The sequence below is a fragment of the Phaethon aethereus genome (assembly GCF_964289735.1).
Source record: "Phaethon aethereus genome assembly, chromosome: 17".
Classification (NCBI taxonomy): Eukaryota; Metazoa; Chordata; class Aves; order Phaethontiformes; family Phaethontidae; genus Phaethon; species Phaethon aethereus.
The window spans coordinates 16104712-16113099 of NC_138593.1; the positions used below are offsets into that span (position 1 = coordinate 16104712).

Sequence of the window (8388 nt, forward strand, 5' to 3'; positions counted from 1 at the left end):
TGCCCAGAGGGTTGTGCAGTTTCTGTCCTCAGAGATACAGAGAACCCAGCTGGACATAGTCATGGACAAGGAAAGATCTTGATCTTGAAACATCTGCAGTGAATTCTGAGCACAGTCTCCAAAAAATGTAGCAGGACTAGCACAGGAGAATGATAAGGAGGATGCAAGGGAGGGAAGGGCTTCCTTGCAGGGGTGGGACTTAGGGACCCGGGAATGCTTCAACTTGCTAGGAGATCTGAGAATGGGATGTCTATAAAGTCAAAACTGACATGAGGAAAGCGTGATTAGGGAAGGAATGTTTATTGCTTCTTGCTGGTTTGGGACTAGGTCCCACATCAAGTCATTCAGGAGGAGTCTTCTGCAGCGATGGAGTTTACAGCTGTGAGGTTAATAAAACAAGGTGAATCAGTGGTGCGTCTTCCACTGTGCTGATTATCTGGTGGTTCACATGAAGCCTTTGTCAAGGGAATGCCAAACCACAAGTTGCAGAGCTGCAAGATTGCCCAGATATCGCTCCACACATCCTCCAAAGTACCTGCTGCTGTCCTTGATGGTGGGGTCTGGGGCTAGATAGAAACACAGGTGAGTTAAGAATTAAGATACCTGTTCTGTATCTGCAGCACCAGCAAAGGTGATAATACCTAACTCATTCCAGAGGCACCTCGGGTGTCCTACCTGTGGTTTTTAAGCTGAGTTGTTCTAGATATGAAACCCGTGAGAGTTTGGTAGCTGAATGTTGTTCTACCACATCTCTCTCCATTACAGGTGCCGCTGCTCCTCCGTGCCCTGATCCACCTGGGCTGTGTGTGCATGGTCAGCAGGCAGCTCGTCAGGCACCTGGCAGGGCGAGAGGCCGAAACCTTTGACATTGAGCACCTGGAGATGCGCTCACTGGCCCAGTTCACTTACCTGGAACCAGGTGAGGCACCCTGTGAGAGGGGCTCATGGGGCACCCAGGACACCGCACCCATGGGTACCATTGATGCTCTGTGCTCTGTGTCCCTAGGAAGTATTCGCCATATCTACCTCTACCACAGCTCCCAGGGCAGCAAGGCGATCCTGGGCCTCTTCATCCCCTCGCAGCGCAAAGCTGCTGTCTTTGTGCTGGACAAGGTAAGGTGGAACTCTGGAGGCTTGGGGATTGGGGGTACAGCTAGATGAAAAGCGGGACATGAGCTGGCAATGTGCGCTCGCAGCCCAGAAGCCAACCGTGTCCTGGGCTGCCCCCAAAGCCACGTGGCCAGCAGGGTGAGGGAGGGGATTCTGCCCCCTCTGCCCCGCTCTGGGGAGACCCCCCTGCAGTGCTGCGTCCAGCTCTGGAGCCCTCGGCACAGGAGAGACATGGACCTGCTGGAGCGGGGCCAGAGGAGGCCCCAGCAATGCTCCGAGGGCTGGAACAGCTCTGCTGGGAGGACAGGCTGGGAGAGCTGGGGGGGCTCAGCCTGGAGCAGAGAAGGCTCCGGGGAGACCTTCCTGCAGCTGCCAGGGCTGAGAGGGGCTGATAGGAAAAATGGGGACAGACTTTTTAGCAGGGTCTGTTGGACAAGGGGTGATGGTTTTAAACTAAAAGAGAGGGTACATTTACGTTAGATATAAGGAAGAAATTTTTTACAATGAGGGTGGTGAAGCACTGGCACAAGTTGCCCAGAGAGGTGGTAGATGCCCCATCCCTGGAAACTGGACGGGGCTCTGAGCAACTTGATCTGGTTGAAAATGTCCCTGCATATGGAAGGGGTTGGACTAGATGGCCTCGAAAGGTCCCTTCCAACCCAAACCATTCTATGATTCTATGATGGAGATCAGGCAGCAGGAGGTTTCTTTGTGCATTCCTGCTGCATTTTGTCAGGGCTTGGTGGAAGACATCTCATGATGCACGGAGGAGAGAGGCCCACAGGACTGCACAGCCCAGGGTCCCTCTCCCCCTGGCTCCAACCCAGTCCCCCTTGGGTGCAGGTACGCAGCAATCAGATGCCAAATCTTGCCACCCTCTTCTCGGCGGAGCGCAGTGCACTGCTGGAAAAGGCAGGTGAAGAGCTGCTACCCCCAGACAAGCACATCTTTGAAGTGCGTGCTGAGACCGACCCCAAGGCTGTCTATAGAGCCATCCAACGGCTGCTGCTGGGCTACAAGGTGAGATGAAGGTTCAAGAAAGGTCCCCTCTGGGACCTTGTCCATGCAGGCACGTGGGAAGGGAAGGATGCTGTGGAAGGCACTGGGTGCACGAGTTCCAACAATGCCTGCACATAGCTGCTGGCCTGAAGGTCAAGGGTAGAAGTGGTGTTGCTCAAGGGCTTGTCTTGCTTGGGGTGGCTTGCCTAAGGCAGTACCAGCAGTGAGGCTACCTCAGTAGCTTGCTCCATCTCTGCTGGAGAGCTGGTTGCATGGAGATGGGTGCTTCAGATGTGCTGGGGTGTGCCATCCCTGTTCTGGGGACAGGGCATCCAGTACTGCTGGCTCCCCGCTGAGCAGAAGCACTCACTGGAGAGGTGCACCAGGACATGTCCTCCTTTGTGCAGGATGAGCGCCGAGGCCCCACACTGGTTGCTGTGCAGTCTAACTGGGACCTGAAACGGCTGGCAAGTGGGATCCCCGTCATCGAGGAGTTCCCACTGGTCCCCATCCGGCTGGTAGATGACATCAGCTACTCGGTCCTGGACTGGCAGCGCCATGCTGCCCGCCGCATGATCCGCCACTACCTCAATCTGGATACCTGCCTCTCCCAGGCTTTCGAGATGAGCAGGTGCCCAGGGCAGCTGCATTCCCCTGGGGCTGCCGTACCCTTGATGGGACCACAGGAGGCTGCCTTGTCCCTTGAGGGGACAGGCAGGGGTCCCTGTCTTCCCTGCAGCTGCGCTCACCCCAATGACTGTTCACCTCTCTGTGCTCCAGATACTACCACATCCCCGTTGGGAACCTCCCCGATGACATCTCCACCTTTGGCTCTGACCTGTTCTTCTCACGCCACCTCCGTCGTCACAACCACTTGCTGTGGCTCTCGCCCACGGCCCGCCCAGACCTGGGGGGTAAGGAGGCTGATGACAACCGCCTAGTCATGGAGTTTGATGAGAGAGCCTCCGTGGAGATAAACAACCCCGGCTGCTACTCCACAGGTGAGGAGAGGGAGTAGGGTGGTAGTGCTGGTTGGGGGCACAGCTGGATCCTGCTCTGCAAGCCCTGTAGAGGGTTGGATGCGGTCTCCAAAGAGTCTCTGTGTTGACAGTAGTCACCAGCAGCTTTTGCGTTTCAATAGTTGTCTGGGCAAGGTGCATGCAAGGGGCATCTGGGGCAGGGAGGTCTCGCCTGCAATGTGTGCAAGCACCTGAATGCAGGTTCTTTCCCCATTCATGGCCACTGACAGCAGCACTCCGAAGACCATCTGCAATGTGTCATTCCAAGGACAGACTAGCTCAGCTGGTCATCTCTGGTGACCCTATGACAGGTCTTTCTCAGAGGCAAAAGCAGCTTGAGTGGCAGTCAGTTCTTCTGAGCTCCTCTGCTGCAGCTTCCAGAAAAAATTGGTGGTCCCCAAAGGATTATTAGGTCCCAGTCTTTTTGGAAGACAAGTGCTGGTCAAGACAGTCACGCCTGTGAAAGCATCTCCCCACTTGGTGCGGCCACACCTATAGATCACTTATAACTGTGAAAAGCACTTCTGGCAGAGGGGCAGGGAGCGTGTCCTTGTTGGTCCTTTGCCCTGCCTGCCTGCTGAGAGGTTGTTTGCTCTTAGTGTGTCTGGAGCTGGACATCCAGAGCCTGGCTGTAAACACGGTGTTGCAGTCCCACCACATAAACGACATGGAAGGAGGCTCCAGCATGAGCATCAGCTTTGACGTGATTCAGCAGGCGTCCCTAGAAGATATGGTGACAGGGAACCAAGCTGCCAACATCCCGGCCAGCTATGACGAAACTGCACTCTGCTCCAACACTTTCAGGTATGGTTCTAGGAGCCAGCAGGAGGTGGAGCATCTGGTCTTCATCCTGGGCAGGTCCTCTCAGGGGTCCTGCCTCTCATTCCCTCTTGGCTTTAGCCTTTCCCAGACTTGTGCCAGCAATGGGGCTTGTGGGATGCACTAAATACAAATTCAGGTCTCAAGGGTAGGGCAGGCATCTTCTCCAACAGACTTTTGAAGTCCCTGGGCTCAGACCTGCCTAGTGTCGCAGCCAACTAGGGGATGCATGAGGACGTTAGCGAAGATTTTGGCCTTTCCTGTTTCTCCTTTCTTCATGCTCCACCAGGTTATAGAGGCATATATCTACCCTGTGGCTCATGTGCCAAGGGCTCACACATTGCTGCTCTGGCAGAGTTTCCACTCTGAATTCTCAAGCATATCCAAAAACATGTACCTATCTGTAAGGGGTCGCTTGTGGCTGGTGGGGTCATGATGGTCTCTGCTCCCTGGCAGGATCCTGAAGAGCATGGTGGTGAGCTGGGTGAAGGAGATCACACAGTATCACAACGTCTATGCAGACAACCAGGTCATTCACTTCTACCGTTGGCTCCGCTCTCCTTCCTCCCTGCTCTATGACCCAGCACTGCACCGCACGCTCCACAACATGATGAAGAAGCTTTTCCTGCAGTAAGTGAGACCTGGAGTGTGCCAGACTGGTGAATGGGGAAGGGACAGGAGTAGTGTTAGTGACCAGGTTGCTGTTGGCACCCACAGTCACTCCTCTCTGCCGCAGCCTCCACAGAGGTGGGCGGTAGGTTGGGACCTCCCACACTGTTTGGGTGAGCTCCCTTGCATGGTATCACCAACATGCTTGACTCCTGACTGTGCTGGATCAGCACATCCTCCACGGGTTCCATCTGCAACTCAGGCTTTGCCTCCCTGCCTGCTGACTCCTGCTCCTGTGCCCTGCCTGCAGGCTGGTGGCTGAGTTCAAGCGTCTGGGCTCCTCGGTGGTTTATGCCAACTTCAACCGGATCATTCTGTGCACCAAGAAACGGCGCATTGAGGATGCCATCAGCTACATGGAGTACATCATCAACAGGTGAGGCGCACTTGCCAAGCTGGGCCTGGAGATGAGGTTGCCAGATGATGGAGCTGAGGGAGGGCTCAGGGTCAGGAAGGAGGATGCTGATTTTTTTTGCCTGTTGATGGGCCTCAGCACTGAATTTTTTTTTTTTTTTTAATTTTTTTGGCAAAGCTACTGAAGGGACAAGACTGCCCAGTTTTGCTGTCATGTGTGGAATAGGGATCTGTCCCTTGGCTGCCCTCTTTAGGTAATATTCCAAGAATGCTTATAGGCTTTAATCCAGCAAAGACCTTCAAGAGAACTTGAGGTGCCCAGCACCTCATCCTCTCTGGATCCTCTCAGCATTCCAGCCATGGTACAGGCACCTCGAAACACACACAGGGAGTCAAGACTCTTTGGGCATGGCTTCCCCTGGGGTCCCTGCCAGTGGTTGGATGGGAGAGGGGAAGTCCTCTCTCTCCTTGCCAGCATCACCACCTCTCTGCAATGTCCCATGGAGAAGGCTCTGAACTAGGGATGATGCTGATGCTGTGGGTGACTGCAGTCTCTTCCCTCCAGCATCCACTCCAAGGAGATCTTCCACTCTCTGACCATCTCTTTCTCCCGCTGCTGGGAGTTCCTGCTTTGGATGGATCCAGCAAATTATGGAGGTATCAAGGGAAAAGTGGATTCTCGTGTCCACTACGGGGAGGTAAGAGACGTGAAGCGCTCAGTCCCCCAGGTGTAGGGTGCTGGGGGTTGAGCTGAGCAGGGAGGTGTTGACTGGGCATGAGGAACTGCTGCAATATCACTGGCTCCTCCAGGAGGACACCAGCAAGAAGCAAGTGTTGGAGGAGGAGGATAGTGAGGAAGAGGAGGCGGTGGGGGAAGAAGAGGAGGAAGGGGAGTCAAATGTGGAGGAGCTGCTTGAGAACAGCTGGAATATCGCACAGTTCCTGCCCCAGGCTGCCTCCTGCCAGAGCTACTTCCTGATGATCGTGTCGGGTGAGCTGTCTCAGGGAGGGGATGAGGTTGCTTGTGCCTCCTCGGTGCCAGGGAGAGCCTGCAGTGGGGTGGCTGCTGGCACAGGCTGGAGCTAGAGCCTTGCCCATGTCTCTCCAGCCTACATTGTGGCCGTGTACCATAGCATGAAGGAGGAGCTGCGGTGCAATGCTCCCGGGAGCACCCCTGTCAAGAGGAAGAGCACTAGCCAGGTGTCCCAGGAGGCTCTGGGGGAGATGGGGCCCATGCCTGGTGAGTGCTGAACCATGGGGTAGCACTGGTGCAGGAGGAGAGCCACCCACCTTGCGGTCCCCATATACCACTGTACAGCTCAAGTGCTCTCTGCTCTGTCTCTCTAGGCATGATCACCTTCTCGCAGGATTATGTGGCTAACGAGCTCACCCAGAGCTTCTTCACCATCACCCAGAAGATCCAGAAGAAGATGGCCGGTTCTCGTAATACCGCTGAGCCTTCAGATATGTTCCCAGTGCTGCCTGGCTCCTACTTGCTGCTCAACAACCCGGCTCTGGAGTTCATCAAATACGTTTGCAAGGTCAGTGGGGTGGGCCAGGCCCCTTTTCTGAAGGTTTGCAGTCATGGCTCCAATTCTGGTCCTTGTTCATGACTCAGATTTGCCACCGCTTTCCTCCAGGAATGATCTGCAACCAGTTTGTCTTGCTCTGTATCCCTAAAAGGTCACAAGGATATGAACTGACCTGGTGAGGACACTTTTATTCTCTGCTGGTAGGCTCACCTGGCTCTTATTGTAGGTCCTCTCCCTAGATGCCAACATAACCAACCAGGTGAACAAACTGCGCCGGGACCTGCTGCGCCTCATTGATGTGGGCGAGTTCTCGGAAGAAGCCCAGTTTCGGGACCCTTGCCGCTCCTATGTCCTCCCTGAAGTCATCTGCAGGAACTGCAACTTCTGCAGGGACCTGGACCTGTGCAAGGACCCTGCGCTTTCCCAGGTGCAGCTTTGTTCCTGGGGACACTAGAGGCCCCCAGCATGGCAATGCTGGAGGGCAGTCAATCACATTACCCATCTTTTCCCTTCTCCCCTTTGCTTTGCAGCTCTGCTTTGCTGCTGGTGATCAACCTCCCCTAAAGGCCTTTTTCTGTTCACCACCTTTTCTAGCTGCTTGTGACAGGTCTGAGCATCCCTTGGCTTTGGCTGATGCTCAGTCCTCTCCAGAAACTGGTTATACCCATCACAGTGCTTGGGGCCTGGTGGTGCTCACCTCCCTCCTCTTTGCCCCTAGGATGGGTCGGTCCTGCCCAGCTGGGTCTGCTCTAACTGCCAGGCACAGTATGACTCCGATGCCATTGAAACAGCACTGGTGGAAGCCCTGCAGAAGAAGCTGATGGCCTTCATGCTGCAGGACTTGGTGAGTGTGGGGCTCCCCTGCTCTATCTGTCCCCCTGGCTGGCTGAGGCCAGACACATTCAGTCTGCCCCTGGCAGAGGGGGTTGGCCTCATCTCCTGGCCCACCTAAAACTTCTTGGCCTCCAGGTATGCAAGAAGTGTCATGGTGTGAAGGAGACGCACATGCCCGTGCACTGCAGCTGTGCTGGAGACTTTGCCCTCACCATCTCCTCCCAGGTATACCCACACCCTCTTGCCCAGCCCATGCCAGCAGCTCCCAGAGGAACAGCAAGGAGCCCTGCAGTGCCCTGTTCCTTCTCTGCCTCTTCTGTAACTGCTTGTCCCCTGGGACCTGCTGTGCTGTCCTCTGCCCTGTCTGGCCACCTCCCTGGAACCCCCCACTGCCCAGGGGTGCTGGGCAGTGTCCTTCCCTCCCTTCCTTCTCCCCAGACCTTCATGGAGCACATCAACGTCTTCCAGAACATCGCCCGCCACTACAACATGGCCTACCTGCTGGAAACCATTGAGTGGCTGCTGCGCACTAACCCCCAGCTCCGGCAGTGAGGTGGGGATGCTCCTCCTGCCTGCACTGTACTGGTGGGGGCACCGGGGCTGTGGTCTCATGTCTATGGGAGAGCAGTCGTGGGACCCTCTTGCCCTGGGCCAGACCCGGGAGAAGCTGCGCACCCCTCCTGCGGCAAGGGGGGCAGGCAGGAGCTGTGCAAGGGCCTGGGCTCTCCTACCCCCAGCTGCCTGGTGTACGGATCTGGGGGCACCAGGGGCTGGAGCTGTGCTCCAGAGGTTTGTGCTGGCGACTGGGAGTGGTTTTAATGTTGAATTTCTATAAATAAATGGCTTGTAGAAAGAAGGTGTAGTTTTTGGGGAGGGGAGAAGCAGGGCCTGTGTCTGCCCTTGGAGTGACAATAGCCTCCAAGCAGAGCAGGACAAGGAGCTGCAGCGCCCGGTGCGGGGCACTGAGGGCAGAAATCTGTGGCTGGAGGGGCTGTGCCCGCAGGCAGCGCTGCCCACCCACGCCACTGTGCCCTGATGGGCTGGGCTGGGCT

At 55.8% G+C, this 8388-nt stretch overlaps 1 protein-coding gene across 1 annotated transcript in view; it reads left to right on the plus strand.

Moving 5' to 3' along the window:
- POLE (DNA polymerase epsilon, catalytic subunit) overlaps window positions 1-7888 on the plus strand; it is a gene marked incomplete at both ends in the record, with an annotated part of 30846 nt that extends 22958 nt beyond the window's left edge. The window contains 16 exon segments of the mRNA XM_082007767.1: window positions 766-919; window positions 1007-1113; window positions 1954-2130; window positions 2517-2740; window positions 2890-3110; window positions 3728-3932; window positions 4404-4577; window positions 4867-4992; window positions 5536-5668; window positions 5781-5961; window positions 6079-6210; window positions 6318-6511; window positions 6729-6929; window positions 7221-7346; window positions 7472-7561; window positions 7775-7888. Of these exon segments, the coding sequence (XP_081863893.1) occupies window positions 766-919; window positions 1007-1113; window positions 1954-2130; window positions 2517-2740; window positions 2890-3110; window positions 3728-3932; window positions 4404-4577; window positions 4867-4992; window positions 5536-5668; window positions 5781-5961; window positions 6079-6210; window positions 6318-6511; window positions 6729-6929; window positions 7221-7346; window positions 7472-7561; window positions 7775-7888 (2559 nt within the window).
- Between the last annotated feature and the right edge of the window lie 500 nt (window positions 7889-8388).